This window comes from Amblyraja radiata, chromosome 46 (assembly GCF_010909765.2).
Source record: "Amblyraja radiata isolate CabotCenter1 chromosome 46, sAmbRad1.1.pri, whole genome shotgun sequence".
Taxonomy (NCBI): Eukaryota; Metazoa; Chordata; class Chondrichthyes; order Rajiformes; family Rajidae; genus Amblyraja; species Amblyraja radiata.
In genome coordinates this window covers 4,746,731-4,766,221 of record NC_046001.1, presented here as the reverse complement: position 1 = coordinate 4,766,221, position 19,491 = coordinate 4,746,731, and the positions used below count along the sequence as shown (strand labels likewise).

At 40.5% G+C, this 19,491-nt stretch overlaps 1 protein-coding gene across 9 annotated transcripts in view; it reads right to left on the bottom strand.

Moving 5' to 3' along the window:
• Positions 1-367: 367 nt before the first annotated feature.
• The window catches only part of eif4b (eukaryotic translation initiation factor 4B), a 41,364-nt gene continuing 22,240 nt past the window's right edge, over positions 368-19,491 (bottom strand). Inside the window, exons 4-16 of one of the 9 annotated variants that reach the window (XM_033015451.1) lie at positions 18,849-18,965; positions 17,765-17,819; positions 17,037-17,174; positions 15,724-15,834; positions 14,270-14,455; positions 13,301-13,544; positions 10,450-10,568; positions 8,090-8,119; positions 6,935-7,184; positions 6,307-6,344; positions 4,772-4,895; positions 4,252-4,321; positions 368-3,294 (exon numbers count right to left, since the gene is read on the bottom strand). In XM_033015451.1, the coding sequence (XP_032871342.1) occupies positions 3,220-3,294; positions 4,252-4,321; positions 4,772-4,895; positions 6,307-6,344; positions 6,935-7,184; positions 8,090-8,119; positions 10,450-10,568; positions 13,301-13,544; positions 14,270-14,455; positions 15,724-15,834; positions 17,037-17,174; positions 17,765-17,819; positions 18,849-18,965 (1,557 nt within the window). In that variant the 3' untranslated portion in view covers positions 368-3,219. The remainder of the gene's footprint in view (positions 3,295-4,251; positions 4,322-4,771; positions 4,896-6,306; positions 6,345-6,934; positions 7,185-8,089; positions 8,120-10,449; positions 10,569-13,300; positions 13,545-14,269; positions 14,456-15,723; positions 15,835-17,036; positions 17,175-17,764; positions 17,820-18,848; positions 18,966-19,491) is intronic. The other 8 variants (XM_033015452.1, XM_033015458.1, XM_033015453.1 and 5 more) reach the window with 8 other exon arrangements.

Sequence of the window (19,491 nt, the reverse complement as noted above, 5' to 3'; positions counted from 1 at the left end):
ATTTGCTGAGGATGCAAAACAGATTTTTCGACTGTATCTTGGTACACATGAATAATAAACCAAAACTAATTATAGCCAACATTGTTAGTTTAAAATTTTTATTGCCAAGAATGTCCAATAAAATTTAATTGAGCAGAGAATTCCACATCCCAGCATTCCCACCCACTGAACAGAATCCAGTACTATATCAATATTTTAAATCTGTGCCTTGTGATAAGTTGACTGTTCAGACACAAGAAACCAGATTCTCTCACTTTAATCTGTCGAAACCTTCAATTTTAATATACGTATAAACACCACCAATTGAGTCACTAAACTTATACAAGTCGAAAGTAAGGACACTATAGAAATTAAGCAGCAGCAATAGTGAAGGTATTCCAAAGATTAGTTTATTCGAAGGAAAACTGATGGGGCATTATACATGATAATAAAAGACATCTCCTGGAAAGCAGACTATAGAGTACAAATCTTTTTAATAGAAGGTATTATACAAATTTTACATAAGTCCTCTCAGTGTGTAATGTGTAAACTAATTATTTTAATTTTTTTTCTATAATGGGATAGTGGTGGTAGTGGCAGTGGAGCGGGAAGAGGAATTGAGAGAAAGAGCTCATTTCCAAGAATCACCAATAAATACCTGTGTCGAAAGCTGAATTTCTTTTAAAACACAGACTTGTACTGTTTAACGAACTCCAGAATTCCAAATTGAATTACTTTCAGCCAATTTTAATAACTACTATACAATGTCCAATTTTTGCCCGTCAAAATTGTTCAGCAGATACTATGAACTCAGGAAATTTATGTCTATCAAATGAAACTGCTTTATTATCAGTACAAACCACTGCAGCGTAAAAATCACTCAACCTGGTAAAGAGTAAAACACAGTCTGCTACTGGTGGGGAGGGAGGCACCGGCCGGGTTAAGTGGACAGAATTAGGGGGCTTGATTTAACTGTTTAAAATAAAATCCAGTCTAAACTGCTAGTGACTAGGCAAATCACCACTGCGCATTGGAAATCAATTTGATTCTGAAATTTAAAAAATCTTTTTATCATAGTCACATTTTGCACCTGCTTTTCATCAAATGGTCTTGATAGCTGGCGCTGTCCAAGGATGTGTATTTAAATATGAACACAACATCTGCTGTGGCACTAAACAAACCTTCAAAAACAGGATATCATGTGAATTTGATAAAAGTGAAAAGCAATGTTCCCAACACCATCCTGAGGAAAATTTAATTTAAGATCTAATTGTTGGTTTTTACGTCTTAATAATTTCAAATACTATCAATTGTTAAAATGTAAGTTTATGCCCCAAATAAATGCCAAATCGTTAAAGCAAACATTTCAATACAAATGCCTTTCCCCAAGTCCCAAAACTGATCACCTAAAAATAAAATGCAATTGATTTAATGCTTGTACTCCACCAATGAGCTGCAAATATTTCAGCCCTTTCAGCTCTGCTAGAACATGCTGTCAAACACAAAAAAAAGCCATAACCTTCATGAATTGGGATTGGTTGTAAACCAGACCGAGTTGGGTAGACAAAAAAATGTAACATGTTTATTAAACTCCCAAGGACTTCTAAGGTAACTGTTAGTAAACTTAAAAACTTGAGATGAACAAGATTAACTTCTGGTTTTAAATTGCGAAGGATTATTGTTTTGCGAGAACTGTGTTGCATTAGGATCAAGCACAGCAGTTTAGACACTGTTCAGCTATCCCTCCAATGTTTATCTGCTACTGCACCAGCTTTTAGTGAAACTGTCTTCACAGATACTGAAGGGTAACTTTCAGTGACTTGGTGTTTGCTGGGAAAGTAAATTGAGATTATTCTGAATGACTTGAATGGAAACTGGAATTAATTTATCCTAAGTACTCCTAAGTACTGTTGAGAACCGAGAAGCTCACCGGTGCAATCAGATCTTCCAGTGTCAGACACTTATAATGTCAAAATAATTCCTTTGTGGCCATGTTACAAATATCTAGAATTAAAACCTGCAGTCAGATAGCTCTTCACAAATGAGAGAACCTTATGTGATTAAAAATCTGTATGACAGAAGTGAAAAAAAAAAAACGTATCCTGTATATTCAAGCATCAGACACGCAAGCAAGTTAAATTCACTTCTCCGAACAGAATTGAAATTTTGATCAGCACAAAATTTTCTCAATTGTCTGGAAATCTGAGCGTGTATGTAGATATTTATGCACAATCAAAACAATGTCACAACCGAGTAAGCCTGGAGTTAGCAGTTTCCAAGGTTTACTGGGAAGGAACTAGAAAATGGATCAGATGAAAGATGTGCAGAGTAAAATGTGTTGAGTTAGGCTACGAGTGATATCTGACATCAATAAGGATGGCATGACCAGAACTTAACCTGTGTAAGATGAGCCATTTCCTTGTGGCAATGTATAATGTATGATGTGCAGACAGGCTTGCACATGAGCAATGCTTTTTGCTTTCAGATACTCAATGTCACATTCTCAAACAAACCACAACCACTGGCCATGAGCTCCAGTATACATTTGTTTACAGATGAAAGCACAAGCACATTTGGCCCCAACAATCGTCTCAACTGACGTACCAGCAATCAGCTGCCCAGCAAGAGCCGTACCAAATTTATGGGGGATGAAACAAATTGTTGAGAGTTCAGTAATATCAACAGACTGTAGCAGAATTTCAAGGTTAGTCCCAGTAGCAGGGTGACCAGTTTGGTTATGGTGGGGTGACAGAAAGAAATGTGTCTGACTGTGGTCCAAATCCCTTTTTTATTTTAAATAAATGTTTTTCATTCTAAAATGCCATCTGACATTTTGGAAGGGGCACCAAAATTGTGACAACTATGTACCAATCGCACTAGCCCATTTTATTTTAAAAAGTGCACCAACAATTACAATTTCTATGGACCACCGTTTCCATTATTCACTTTTAGCCGAATCTTACCTCCTTACAAGGTTTTTTTTTTAAAAAGAGGGACATCCAAATGTAAAATACCATTCTAACTACTGCACACAATGTTTTCTCAAAAGCCTGAGGCAGACATATTTTAAGTGGTAGATGAAATCTCCATAGGTTTCATATTCAATGGCTGCAGCAGCATGCAAGAAAAAGTTCCGGGAGATGTAAGCCATATGGGTTGTTGACAGTCACATTTTAATTGAAGTTCATTCTTTCAGTTCTCTGAAAAGGGGATGTGGAAGCGTTTTCCTCAAACAGAACTTTATTCTGTACTGTCTTCTTCTTCTTCTTCAGCATCAATCATCAAAGCAGCATATTTGCTAGCAGAGCTGAATTTCTACAGAAAAACACAAATATCCAGCGCGGGATTAATGATAAAGCCGCAATGCACAACTTTTCAATTTAAAATCCTTTCCACACCTGTCCTGAAGGTGCCATGTCATACTTGTGCTTAGGGTGATCCACTGCATTCTGGACCATTGAGAGAACTAACCACAATATCGACAATATTTTGTTGCAGAGGAAAGAAAAGCCACATTCAGGTACGTACAGACACATGCACATACACCTATGTTTTGGGACCTCACATTGGCTTAAAAAAAAAAAAATCTCGCATCATTGGCAAGGCTAACATTTATGGCCAATCTCCAACTACCCTGGAGAAGATGGTGAGGAGCCACCTTCTTAAACCACTGCAGTTCCTCAGGTGAAGGTGCTTCCACAGTGCTGCTGGGGTGTGTTCCAGGATTTTGATCAAATAACTAGATTGTGATGGGATACCCTGCCTACAACCTGCTCTTGTAACTACAGGTATGCATATGGCTGTCGTCAGTTGAGTTTCTGGTCAATAGTGGCCACCAGGGCAATTAATACCTTCCCCAGCAACTTATCTACCAGTCTGAAGAAGGGTCTCGACCCGAAAAGACACCCATTCCTTCTCTCGAGATGCTGCCTGTCCCGCTGAGTTACACCAGCATTTTGTGTCTATCTACCAACTGACTTGGTCAACGGCTAGACTTGGATGTCTGTACAATGCTGCACCATAACCTAGAGGTGTTTGAGTTTACAGCTGGAGGTTGATGTCGCATTCTTTTGATCACTGTGGTTTATAATTAACCATAGGACTTTGAATCCCAAATTATTTATCCAGTCGTTTGAAGGGCTGAGATGAAACACAATTATTTATAACTTGGTTAAACCATAACAATTATTCAGTTTTTAAGTTCAATGCTAGAGTTTGTTTCTACACTGCAGACAATGCTTTTGCAATGAAAACACCACTTCTACGACTTACAGGAGTGGGCAATTCTTCGTATTTCTTTGGCTCAGTTATAGGTTTTGAATCACGGCCCTTTTTGTCTTTCCTGTGCAAGAAAAGCAAACATTATGTATCGATCCTGCATTAGAAAAACATAATGTGCATTGCAAAAGACATGATTTGATGTCGAGAATATTAACTGACCTGCCGATGCACCATGTGGACATGAGGCATCATGAGTACAGATTAGAATTTGGCAATGTTCTTTATTTCTACCAGTCAGTTATATGATGCCAGGGAGTACGTATGAGGACCACCACCAATCGCACTGGTATCATAATGACAGACTAAAGCACAGACACTACAAGACATCTTGATAATAGCAATATCAAATTTCACAAACTAATACAATTCCTTCAAATGTTTAGCTTTGAGGAAATGTGCTGCAAATGGGTTGGTTAGAACTATATCTGGAAACATGAGAGAAATCTTTTGACTCGACAGCAAGAAGATACCAACTGAACATTGGAAAGACAGAAGCTATGAAAGGACAGACCTGTCAGGTTCCTTCCTTCGGTCCTTGTTTATGCCATCATTCTGTCCCCGGCTCACAGCACTGTTGGCCCCACCACGTTCTTTGGGTGAAGTTTTCTCTAGTATTTCATTTTCTGCTTTATCATCTAAAATTTTAAAAATGCCTATTAAAAACCAGTTCCGTTTCATCAGTCTAATCAGTAATTTAGAAGTGATTTGAAAGCGTAGTCGATTGCATTAAACATTCAGCCCACAAAACCCAAATTCATTCACACGTCTTGCTATCTAGCAGCTGGTGTCTATTTGCCAAGATCTTTGAAAAGCAAATCCAGAGTGGAACTGGAAAATGTTTGCAAGTGCTTTCGCATATATATAATCAACAACTCACTTTATTTTCCAATGCAATGGGCAATGCAGCCTGTTAGAATAGGCTGTGGATTCCAATGCTACTCCAGTATCTTTACATTAGTGGAAACACATTGTCTGTACCCCTTATAAAATCACACTTACTAACTACACTAACACATGTTGTCACTGTTACTCCTCAAATTGCAGCAAAATGGCTTCAAGACCCGTTTTCACTGTCTCGGCACAGCTACTATTTATCAGGACTTATTAACGCACCCGGCCTGATTGCCCAGTGCTTGCCTGCAAACAAAAAGCACAGTTGGTTTTAACAGAACCACAATGATGGATTTCCCCCTCATGTTCTTTACCCCACAGTAGGCGAGAGACACTCAAGATTCAGATTCCATAATATAATATAAAGTAATTATAATTGTAAGTATTCAGAAATGATCGATAGTATTTCGAAGTTACCAATAACTCAAAACTAGGTGTAATGACCACCTAGGCATCATGTTATTCATAGTTCCTAGAAACCTGAATAGTTGAGCAACCTTTAAATAAGGGCACATTAAGGAATCACTCACTGTCAGCTAAGAATTGCTTGAAATCCTCATTTATGCAGTCCACTGAGAAACTAGGCATTAATATCTGCCTTCTTCAGCCAGAGGGTGGTGAATCTGTTGAATTCACTGCCACTGATGGTTGTGGAGGCCAATACATTTGGGTATTTTTAAAGTGGAGATTGACAGGTTTTTGATTAGTAAGGGCATCAAAGGATACGGGGAGAAGACAGGAGAATGCGGTTGAGAGGGAAAGATAGATCAGCCAGATCGAATAGTAGAGACTTGATGGGACAAATGACCCAATTCTGCTCCGAGAACCTATGGTCTCCCCCCCCCCCCCCCCAGTATTGAAGCATATAAAGAAACATTGTTTTCTGACGGAAGTATCATACCATCCAAACCAATTCATGCTGCTAATTTTTGCTCTTTGCGTGGACTCCCCAAATTTACCACAAGAATAATTAAACAATGCCCAAAGTGTGAAATTGCATGACAAAGAGGTAGGAACACACAAAATAATGATACAAATCGATCTATTAGGAAGAAACTGATTTTTAAACTAGGAACAAAAATTTGTTCTCATTATTCGATGACAGGTACACTATTATTCTACCATTCCCTGCTAAATGGTGCTTTGTTTCCATACCTGGAGGAGGAACTGGTGCAGCTTTGCCACTTGGTGACCTGTATAGAAGACAGATGATGGTACATTGTAAATTTGCGCGTTAGTTTGAACAACCACAAAATCAGTAGTGAACAGTTTGCTACTGGGTAAAGATCAAATTAGAATGGAAATTACAAACATGTATGTCACTTCCTTCACTGGTACCACAATTATTTGAACATACCCAGGCTTCTGAACAACATTTTGGGCACAGCGGCCGTTTCTCTACCCACATCCACCCTCCCCACGACGACTTTCAACACGAGACATGCAAAATTAGATGACAACTCCAAAAACGTACTCTTTTTAAAGGTGGTACCAGTTTATTCAGGAAACTTTATCTTTTATGATGCTAAATGCCACAATGTTGCACTGCAATATTCATGGCCAATATAAAACATTATTTTGTTCAGTTTCTCTCTCCTGAAGTCACAGATTTAGAGGTATACAATTCCATTGCTGCTAGCAGCGTGTATACCTCTCCTAAGCAACTATTCATATGCAAACACAATGGCATCTTTAATTGGTGAGCCAGTGGATGAATTAGACAATCTCAATTAGCATCCAAGATTCCAGGAGTTAGATTTGTTCTAGAAATTGCAAGCTATACCTGATTGATTTATTTGATGATGCACTAGTCGGGGAAAGAGGCAGTGTGGCCTCTGACTCCGTGTTCTGGGTACTACTGGAGCCTCCAGCCGTTCGCTTCGTCCAGGCATTTTCTTTAGGTGGAGGGGCTGGTACAACCTTAAGTCGGAGCTGGTCTGGCTTTGCAGATTTGGACACTGGTGACTGTGGCTCCTCCTCTTTGCTGAACACTTCATTGTCCAAAGATTTTTCACTCTCTCTTCTGACTGTAGCTTGAGATGAGAAGATAGAAAATTAGGTGCTCTAGGAGGAGAAAAGCAGCTCTTTCAGATTTAAAAAAACCCATTTAAAACAAATATTAACTGGACATAAGACGTTTGAACTATACAGAGGGTGGCAGAGTGGTGCAGCAATAGAGTTGCTGCCTTGCAGCGCCAGTGACCAGGGTTCGATCCTGACTATGGGTGCTGTCTGTACAAAGTTTGTACTTTCTCCCTGTGAGCATGTGGGTTCTCTCCGGGTGCTCCGGTTTCCTCCCACATCCCAAAGACGTGTGATTTTATAGGTTAATTGGTTTTTCTAAATTGTCCCTGGTGTGTAGGATAGAACTAGTGTTCGGGTGATCGTTGGTTGGCGCGGACTTGGTGGGCCAACAAGCATTTTTCCATGCTGTATCTCTAAACAAAACACGATTGTTGCTGCACGTGAATGCCATTAATTTTTCATATTTATTGGAATTGCATATTATTCCACAAGCTACAATTGTTGCAACCACTGATAATCAATATGGCTCACAATATGAATTGTGACTAAATGAGCATAGTTGTGACAAAAGTAAGCAACAAATCAGACTGCGTTCTGCAAAATACACCATTTCTGTCCAGTAACCAGGAAATTAACTAAGAACTTTGACCACTCCATTCCAGGAGGAAAAAACCCCATCTCTAACCCTATATTCCTCTTCATCCGGAGAAACATGATTTATTCCTTTCTTATCAACATCACGGACAATGAAATCTATGCTGCAATGGCCCTGTGAAAGAATCTTCCAGGCACCATCTTCTGTACCGCAACAAACTGCTTTATTTACATTTCTATCCAAGTAAAACACATGGTAATCTTCATATGTAGCTGGAATGGGTTCTCCTTAAAATTGTGACAACAGCCAAAGCTTTACCTATGTGGCTTTGCAACTGTATTCTTCTATCTTTGAAGTCCCAAAACAATTAGGAAGCATGGACAAAAAAACAACAGAGGGTCAGTTTCAGCTTCAGATAGCACAATGCTGACATTAGTTTACATCAAAGTAAATTATGCTGTGTAGATCACGCAAGTCATTTAACAAAGTGCCGGAACTTTGTTTAATAAAATAGACTCGTTGCTTCAGTGGTTTAAGGCTCTGTCTATTCATGCAAAATAACCAAATTTCCAAATACAGTTCAATAGGTTTTTGCAATGTTAAACCGACAACCTTAAATGAAAATAACATCTGCAACATTCAGCAGGTCAGGTGGTATCTGTAGATAGAGGAACCGATTTAACGTTTAAGGTCAAAGACCCTTCGTCAGAACTGGTAGAGATAAAACAGAGACATGTAAAAGCCGTGAAATGCAGTTCAGAGGGGTAGAATCGAAACCAAAGGGAGAAAGCTATGCAAGGTCAACGGATGAGGCAGTGTCTGTAGAGAGGAGGAAAAAAAGTTAATATATGTGGATGGCCTACAGTAGAACTGAACTGTTCTAATACAGAAAACACGAGTCATCGGAAATTGTTGAATTTGATAACAGTGCTATTCTGCATTACTTGAACATGTGGTGATTCTCACATTTGGAAGATTTGAAACCACTTGCAGCCAGGTTCTTGCTAGAACAGGCAGGTTGGTCTCCTACTCCCACAGTGCAAAGGACCTCCCTCCTGCTTGTGTAGCACTTATTACGACCTCCATTCTTGGTCAGTACGTTTAAGGACCCCGCCCCTCTTAACTCCTTCGTGGTAGCCGCAGCGTGCGAATGGCTACAATAGATTGTGCCTTGGAGAGCCAACACCTTTCTTTCTAAGATCAGCATGCAGCAAAGTGTTAGGGGCCCGTCCCACTTGCCGATTTTTTCCGCAACTGACGTCGTTATATCAGGATCGCCAAAAGATTTTGAACATTTCAAAATCCTGCGGCGACAAAAATGTTGCGACACTTGAAAAAGCACCGCGCGTCAATACGTCGTCACGCCACGTCTTTTTTGGTGACCTGATACGTCAGTCAATGATGCCGGCAGTCGCCGAATAAAATCGCCAAGTGGGACAGGCCCTTTAGAAACAGGCTTCAGCAGGAGCCTGGTCTGGTAGGGCACTGTGCAAGTCCCATTTTAAGGCCTGGTTCTGGGTGTTAATTACGTTGCAAACATCTTTACGACCAATTATGCAATATTTTGCCGTGGATCTGATTGGGAATCAGCAGAAACGTGGCTCAGATTTCATACAATTGAAGTGTGAAAACAAATTTCTGGTAAGTACATTTAAATGATCAGATACTCTCCTTTGGCATCTTAAGCACGGACAATTCGCCTTCAAACAGGGATCCTTTAAGAGGATGTCCCACTTGGGCGACCTAATTGGCGAGTTTAGAAGAGTTTGAAAAAATGTCATGTTGAAGACCTCCTTTGACTATGTTGAAGACCTCCTTCAATCTCCTTCGACTAACTTCGGGAAAATTGGACACCGAATAGTGGAGAGTGAAGACGACCTCCTTCGACTATGATGAAGACTATCTACGACTACCCTCGATTACCTACGACTAACATGCCGACCTACTACGACTAAACCTACGAGTAAAAATAGTGTTGATTTCTTTCCATGGCGACCTTTTTTTACTCGCTGGCATTTTTCAGTATGTTGAAAAATACGCCACGACCTACCTGAGGCATCGAGTACACGGAGACCACTCTCGAGCATGAAGGAGAGTTACAAAGACCTCCTAGGACCTCGTGTCGACAATGCTGCGAGTACGAGTCAAGGGCAAACTCGCCAGAACCCGCGGGGTCGCCCAAGTGGGACAGGCCCTTTATTCCTATCCAAGAATTATAACTGGCAAACCTCCATTGCACCTTGTCAAGGATCTTGACATCTAAGCAGAGATTTATAAACATTCAAGTTAACTTCACATCTAATTGTCCAAGATCCTATTTGTTTTACAAACTCCTCTCAACTATACTTATAATGGACCAGGCCATTTACCCTTCCAATATTCAAATCATTTAAAAATTTTTTTAAAAGGTAGGCAAAAATACTGGCGAAACTCAGCGGGTGAGGCAGCATCTATGGAGCGAAGGAATAGGTGACGTTTCAGGTCGAGACCCTTCTTCAGACATTTATATATATATTTTTATACTTGTACATTTTTTAAATTTATTTTTTTATAATCAGCCGCATAGCACTTTACATCTGCTAATCTTTATATCTCTTCAAAAAGCTTATAAAAACCAATGACTTTCACAATGTTTATCCATAAAATCTTAATGGGCAGCGTAAAAAAACAAATGTTACCTCGAGCTGCAGGGGCACTGGTTTCAGTTGGCTGTGATGAGTCGCTAGGAGGCCTTGTACGCTCCACCTGATCCTCACTGCGCCAGCTTGGATGCCTACATTGAACCAAGGGATAATCACTAAATGGCATCAAAATGAGTAATGTGCCAATTAAGAGAAAAAAAAATACAAGAAAAAAAAATTGGTTAATATTCAAGTCAGGCAATTCAATGGTCTAGATAATTTTATAATATACAACATCGCAGCACAAGAATAGGCCCTTCGGACCACAATGTCTGTGTCGAACATGATGCCAAGACCAACTCTTATCTGCCTGCACATAATCCATATCCCTCGACATCCACGTACCTATCCAAAAGTCTCTTAAATGCCACTATCGTATCTGCCTCCATTACCACCCCCGGCAGCGTGCTCCAGGCACTCACCACCCTCTTTGTAAAAAATTAAAAACTTGCCCCGCACATCTCCTTTAAACTTTGTCCCTCTCACCTTAAAGTTATACTGTCTAGTATTTGATTTTTCCATCCTGGGAAATAGGTTGTGACTGCCTACCTTACCTATGCCTCACAGTTGTATATAATGTTGTGGTCGTATAAAGGCAAAGTCACCGATGCACCTCAATTATTTGGCCTTGGCACACACATAGACAGCTTCAGAATGAAATTCAAGCTTAGTCAGAAATCTTGAGTGCTTTCCATACAATTGCTTAACTTGATGAGAATTTCAGTTTTTTATAAATTAGTCTCACTGTAAAAGATCCTGAAAATCTTATTATACAAGCCCGAGTGTATTAAGCCATGACTACCTCTTCTGGCTCTTAAAACCAAGAATAACGGTATGAATTTTTGAATATTTAAATATATAACATGTACGGTGACATTAAATTTATGATTACTTTCATTTCTACCCCTTTTATTTTTAAATCTGCAGTTCCTCTGTAGACGTTACAGTATATTCCTTTTTATTTTCTCTTTTGCACTACCTGGTGCACTTACAGTATGATTTGACCGACAGCAAGCAAATGGTGGATTTTCATTGTATCTCAGTACACGTGACAATAATACAGCAATGTACATTTGCTGTGTTTAAGCACATGTTCCATGATTTAGTATTTAAATTCAAATGTTTAGATTCAGATTTATTGTCACATGCACCAATTAAGGTACAGTGATATTTAACCTAAACATTTGAGGAATGCTTCCTGGTTTGTGAGATAATTCATGAACTGGCCTGTCATCAGGCACTTCTTTTGTATGAAATAATTTGGCCAAAACTGCCTAATCCTTTTACCAGTTGTATTCAATCTATGACCTGTATCATTGACATCTTCAACAAAAAAAAAGTCAACTGTTGCCAAACATAAACCACCCCAACATTTACATGTTATTTAGCAAATCCTTTCTAGTCAATTTTTTTATTGAAGAATTTAATCAATTAAAAAAAAAAACTGTGAATAAATGTTTATACAGGATATGGGCCAAATTTGTGGATAAAGGTTTACAGGGATATGGGCCAAATGCGGAAAAAGTGGGACTAACTTAGACGAGGCATCTTGGTCAGCATGGACAAGTTGGGCTGAAGGGTCTGTAAGACTACAACTCCATAAACCGACAGATGCTCTAGTTTAAATAATAGGAGAAACAAAAAAAAAAAATTCTCATTGCAAAAACTTCAAAAAACAATAGCTCATGAGGCCAAAGAAGAGTAACTCATGAACAAGGCACTGAAATATTGTATGTCTCAAAATGTCATTTTCTAAATGCAATGTGAACATTGAAACTTTGTATCGCTAAAATGAAATTTGTAAAGTTCGGTACAAGTTCATTTCAGAAGTTTAGTTCATTTTTAGCCTTTGCTACCCAGTCACTATACACAGATACAATCAAGTTGTCCACAGTAGACACATACAGAATACAAGATACAACATTCAGTGCAGGTTACCGAGGGGCAATATGCAAAACCTACAGGCTGACAGATGTAACTTTTCACTAGCCATTTACACCTTCACAATGTAGATCAATTCAAAAATAAAAAGGATAAAATTAGGTTACTGTACATGCCACCACAGATAGCACAAGTCAAAGTCAGTGATAGGAAGCACTGTATTTTTAACACGCTGAATGTTAAAAGAAAAAAAACACAAATGAACACCTATATTTATTAGGTGGTTGCCTCAATAACAAAAGAACATGTGCAAGCATTGTTATCAAGAGCTTGTGAATCATAGGCTGTGTTCCAACACACCAATACTCCAAAGATCTTTAACTACAAATGCTGCAATTAGGAGTTTTCACAAGATGTAAACATCATCAGTTAAGATTTCACTACACCACCTTCAAAGTGGCGTCAAGTGTTTTCAACGATGTGCTTATCCTTTGTGGGGAGTTTAGTTTAGAGATACAGCGCGGAAACAGGCCCTTCGGCCCATCGAGTCCGCACCGACCCCGGCACATTAACACTATCCTGCACATACTAGGGACAATTTACAATTTAACCTGTATGTCTTTGGAGAGTGGGAGGAAACCAAAGATCTTGGAGAAAACCCACGCAGGTCACGGGGAGAACATACAAACTCCGTACAGACAGCACCCGTAGTTGGGATCGAAACCGGGTCACTGGTGCTGTAAGGCGGCTACACCACCGTGCCGCCAAGATGAGCATCAATTTTTTCGGGTGGAATATAGCAGCTTTACTCAAAGTAGACAGCGGTGTTGGATTTCAGCATTATAGCCAACCATACCGCCACTTCTGGACCTCAACATTTCTGATTAAAAAAAAAACCCACACATTCATTCTTCCATCCAATTATCTACCCAGCTTCCTTCCTTTACCCTGGGGAAAAAGAGCTTACCTTTCCCGTGGTTGTTTAACCCCTTTAATCCCTCTTTCTTGATCATCTATTTGCCTCTGATACTTTTCCTGCTCTTTCTTCAATCTCTCTTCGACCTCGCGTTCTTTAGCTGTTGTATCTACTGGCTTGGCAGCGCCAAAAATGGATGCTGATCTTCCAGAGGACACCGCAGGAGGAGCTCGTACAACCTCTTCTTTTGTAATGCTGCGAGGTTTCAGGTTCAATTTAGGTCTCTGTACAGATCCTAGGGACACAATTTCAGCAATCGTTTAGAAATGTCACATATTCTCAAACGTATTCAGAGTATTGATGCACCAGACCCCAAATCAGGGGCATCCGAACTGTTGACATTTCTTCAAAAAATCTTCTGCCTAATAACATTATTCAAGTGTCAGGATTTACTTGCAATTTCTACACATCAGGAAATTGGGAAATCTGCTAACTGGGGACAAAGCAGTATGTTGATTATTTCAGGAAACCAAAAAGGGGTTATTGTGTGTGCACAAAATCAGTGTGGCAGCAAAACACTTTAGCATAGAGCGACTTTCAGCAATGTGACGTTACATGTTTCTATGTTACACGTACGATGCCCTTGAAATATAGTGTCTTCACCATGATAATTCCCAAGATCCTGAAATGACAACTTAGTGCTCCGTGGTTATCGACTACTGTTGCCAAAGCAAATGGAAAGTGCAAAATATTCTTCCACACACTCTACACCATCGCTCCTAGCAGAACAGGCTGTAGGAATTACTTCAGCATAGATCCAAAACTCATGAGTTCATTGAAGGGTGCAGAATTGAATGAGGAAAGACTTGCATTTGTACTATAATAGATATAAACAGGTTAAAGATTTCATGTTAACGTTAGCTCAAATATTAAAATGGTACTTGAAATGCAATGCAAGCTTTTACAACGGTCTCAATTTTTTCTCTCGATGATATTTATTTGGTAATAAAAGTGTGTTACCTCCAACTTCCGGTCTCGTTTCATCTCTTGTTCCAAAATCACTTCTCCTGTCATCTCTTCTCTCAAAGCGGTCAAATCCATCATTGTTGCGGTCGCTGTAACGATCACCACCACCCCGATAATCATCACTCCTCTTGTCATCATAATTGTCTCTCCTAAATCCAGTGCCAAATGCACGCCGGCTGCCTAAAAAAGACAATTTGCGCCACTAAAACATATTTCCTTAAAATGAAGATCGACATCAAATGCTGGAGTAACTCAGTGGATCAGGCATCATCTCTGGAGAAAAGGATTAGGTGACGTTTTGGGTCAAGACCCATCTTCAGACTGGGAGTCAGATGAGGGGGAAACTAAAGGTATGAAAAAGTACAAAACAAATCAGAGCCAGCGCCAATGACTCAGGAAAGGTGGAGCCCACAATGGTCCATTGTTGGCTGTGGACGAGGTGATAACGACAGGATAGGAACAGTGAAACTAGCAAGACAACTAGGGTGGGGGCGGGGGGGGGACGGAGAAAGGGAATGCAAGCGTGCTCTTTATGTGAATTATTAAGCACTTTTACAACTGTCAAAATGTACACAATCTACCTCACGTGCAATATTATTGGCCAATTTTTCAAAACAATTATTCACCTCGATTCTTAATTAAAGGCCTCGTAAATGTAAAAGCTAGTTTATTGTGGTTGCAGTAAAATAAAGCAGCCCAGAAAACACAACTGACCCAGTTGTACAGGCTCTACAACCATACTGACCAAGATGTCTAAGCAAGCTATTGCCTGTGTTTGCTCATATCCCTCTAAACATTTTCTATCCATTTACCTGTCCAAATGTCTTTTGAACATTGTAACTGTACCAGCTCTACAGCTTCCCCAGGCTGCCCCTTCCAGATGGAGACCATCCTGTATATATATATTTTTTAAATCCCCTCAGCTCCCTTTTAAATCTTTTCCCCCTCACCTTAAATTTATGCCCTCTAGTTAGACTGCCCCCCCTCATGATGTTATATACCTCTATAAGGTCACCCATCAGCCTCCGATGATCCCGGGGAAAAGAGCCAGCCGATCTAGCCACTTTACAACTCAAGCCCGCCAGTCCCAGTAACAGCCTCTAGTGAATCTTTTGTGCCACTTTACCAACTTTATAACATCATTCCTACAGCTGGGGGATTCGACACCAGAATTGCATCATTATTTCTGATGTGTGCTAAATGGATGAGCACAGTCGTAGATTAATGTGCATATGAGGTCCAATTTTATCTCTATATTCCAAATAGTTTTCTATTTGTGACAGTGTAAGCAGTATCATTCCCATCGGTTCAATTGAATACCTTTTATTGAGACACAAAATCAAAGCTCATTGTTTTCTCAAAACAAATTCATTGTAACACATGCAATGGCTCACAATAGAGATGTGTGGGTGCTTTACTGTTAACCATGCAGTTATAGGTCAGCTCACCTCTATCCACGGACGATCCAAAACCACGGTCCCTGAAGCTATCATCCCTGAATCTATCCCCATCCCGCCGGGGACCATCCCGGTCACGGCTTTCGTAACGGTCCTTAGTTCCTGGAAAAGCAGATGGCACAAACATTAAAACATTTCAAGAAGCCAAACACCAAAGAACGCTTACCAATGAAATCTGAACACAATCATTGGGCATGAGCAGTTTTATAGATGATGCATGCTGTCTTAACTGAATGACACAAAATGCAAGAGAAAGCTGGAAGCACCATACACATAGTTAGTGAGTAGAAGTCATCTCTACTCTGCCTCCAATGTTATGATAGTGGCAATTAAGAGATGCCACGATGTGATAGTGGCCTTTAAGAGACTTTTGGATAAGCACATGGATATGCAGGGAATGGCAGATTTGAATTCTGTGCAGGCATATAAGAGTTGGCCTTGGCATCATGACATTGTAGGCCGAAGGGCCTATTCCTGCGCTGTTCTATATTATGTTCTATGTTAGTGACAACAGAGAGAGAAACAAAGTCAAGTACACTGGGCTGTCCCACAGTCATGAGGGGCACCATAGTTTTACAAGTACAGTATAACCAAACAATAAAAAATGCAATAAACAAATAGGGTTAGTGGATTTAAAAGGAAAAACAAATCTGGCTATGTGAAGCTACCTACACTTTTCAAAATATTGTCAACCTGTGTTGACAATCTTTTTTTTAGAAATATTTACTGATTTTCTTGGGGGAAGTGATTACACTAATCAATCAAGACAAGAGATGTTCCTGCCATGAAGACAGGAAGAGCTAGTTTCACAAATAAATTCTCCCAGTGATGTACCTTTTACTCTGCGCCTGCTCTAACTTGGAGTGGACCAATATTGCCTTGCAACAGGATTGTCAATTCTTAATGCATTGTGCACAATGGGACTATGGTTTGTTGGCATCTCACATGTGAAACCCCCCCCTCCTTTTGTGTATTAACCAGCATCTGCAGTTCTTTGTTTCTGGAAGAGTAGAAAGGGGGACCATTCTGCATATGGATGGTTCGAAACAAAATGCTAGAAATTTTTTTAACAGACTGAAGAAAGGCCCCGACCCAAAACGTCACCTATCCATTTTCTTTAGATGCTGCCTGACCCGCTGAATTACTTCAGCATTTTGTGTCTATCTTTGGTATAAATCAGTATCTGTCATTCCTTTTTACTGCAAATGGATTGACTGGATTCAATCCCAACAAAACAACAGATGAAAGGGTAGCTTATTGAACTGTTGCATTAGCTCGTGATGTTGAGTATCGGATAGACTCACTGTCCCCAAACGAATCCTCCATCCTTCTTGTCGGAAAATCATCGCTGCTAGTATTAGTTGTTGGCCGAGCCCTCCAGTCAGTCTCCATCTCAGCATCCCGAACTCTGTCCCGATCGCCTCCCCTGCCCGCCTCCCTTTCTGAATTGAGAGCAGAGACGGGAAACGTCAAGACACCTCAGTAATTCTCAGGAAGAACTTTACCAACATTTCAATATTCACTGATTCAGTGAGCCGTGAAGTACAAACATTTCTAGGTCAGTCTTTAGTTCACTGGCCAAGGTCAAAGGAAAAGTACATTATCCAGGCTAGTTACCAAGCTCAATTAAGAGATTGCTCAAAGCTAGGTTTCATACTTCCAAACAATTTTAGTTCAAAAGAATATGCAATAGAAAATGTGATCTGCTCTGTGGAAATACAGGAGGAAAAACAATGGCAAAAAATAAATTTAAAAAATCAACGGCAATTAATTTAAGATAGTTATTTTGGAATAATTAAAGTTACGTTAAAATCCTCAACAAAAATCATGAAGCATACATCAAAAGCAGCAACAACAAAAAAAACACCACATAGCCAACCTGAAGGCTGGTTAAATCCAGTTTTTAAAATTGTACTACAAATTGTAAGATTAATCTCTTGTAGGTACTTGGAACCTTTATACAACTCGGCACATATTTTCCCACAGAACATCGGAGTAGGTAGCAAGCCATTACAATACAAAAACACCACACCTTTTTCCTGAGCTTGATCGGCAATATCCACCCTGACTCTTCGGTTCTGCAACATCTAAAGCAAGAATGAAAAGTAGTACAAAACGCATGACAAGAGCTACTACAAGGCATCACAGCGAGTATCCCCCATTCCAGGGGCGCAAATCGCTATCAAAACATGGGGGGGGGGGGGGGGGGGGGGGGGAAGACACACTTTCTTGGTGCCCGCCCGCGCATGCGCACACACGCGAGGCTTCGGCCGCGGGCCCTGTGGACGGTAACATCGGGAGCTGACCTGGTTGGTGACCGACTCCGAACTCCAGCAACAGCAGCTTCGTCCGCCCCGAACCGCGGGGCTTCAATCGGCCCGTTCGTGGGGCCTTTCTTCGCTTGGAGGGGTCTTCAACATCGAGAGCCTCGATCACCTTGATGCAGCAATTTGACCGCGGGGCGATGAAAGATCCCGCGGCCGATTTTAAGCCGCGCCGGGCGATGAAAAGCCCCGCGAACGGGCCTATTCAAGCTCCGCTCCACCTGGACATCTCCCTCCTCCAATCACTGTGCTCTATCCTCTGTCCCACCCCCTACTTCCGCCTCTGACCGACGCCTCCCATCATCTCGCTGAATCATCATGTCCCCCCCCTCCCCCACCCCATTGACCGACGTCTCTCTCGTCCAATCGGCGCCCTCGATCATCAGTCCCATCCCCACTGTCTCGCGGAAAACGGAGATTTTTAATCCTTTTTTCCACCAAATTTCAAAATCCGGATTACAAAACATGGGGGGGGGGGGGGGGGGGATTGTCCCCCACCTCTCAAAACGTGGAGGGGATGTGCCACCCCCCCCACCCCGGGATTTCCGCCCATGCCCCATTACAAATATATACAGAGCTAGCAATCTTGTACAACTCAAGAACCATTTTGAACGAAGGAAAACTACTACGGGGGAGGGGAACATGGTATCTGAGTTGCAATAATAATGGATCAAGAAACTTGGAGGATAATGCATTTAGTATTATCAGGATTATTTAGGAAAAATGATTCTTAAAACAGCTTGGTATTGTAACAAAAATGACACATTAAAGTGTTGAACACATTTACTCTACCTCTTCATTGAGACTCAAAGCATTCATCAGCGATTCCACATCATCAAACTCAGCATAACCAAATCCCTTCAATCTGTCCTGGTTGGTGGACTCCCTCGGCAAACGCACAGCGCTGATCTTTAGAAAGCCCAAAACATCAGAACATTATACATCCATCTTACTTCACAACACAAAGCTGCAGGTCTCATGAGATGGAATATTCTTCATTGAATGAATCTATCAAACTATATGCCTCCATAGATGCTGCCTCACCCGCTGAGTTTCTCCAGCATTTCTGTCTACAAACTATATGCCCTCGTCCTTTCCACTGGATAGTGTGCTCTCTCCAAGGATTGGGACAAAGGCCAATAACTTCCCTTCATACTAAGAAAGTACAAAGAGACAAGGTACAAACACTAGACCAGGGGTGGGGAACCTGTGGCCTTCTAGGCCATTAAGTGTGGCCTTTTGAATTAATCCAAATTTTGTAGAACAAATCCTTTTTATTTTTATTAATACGTTTTTGTTCGTCTTTTATTATTTTTATTTTAATCTTAAAATGAACGTATTTAAAATACCAAAGAGTAAAAGAAGATTCAACGAAATAATCCTATATCTAATTGAAGTTTCTTGGATGCGGCCTTATTAGATTACAGCTAACTTA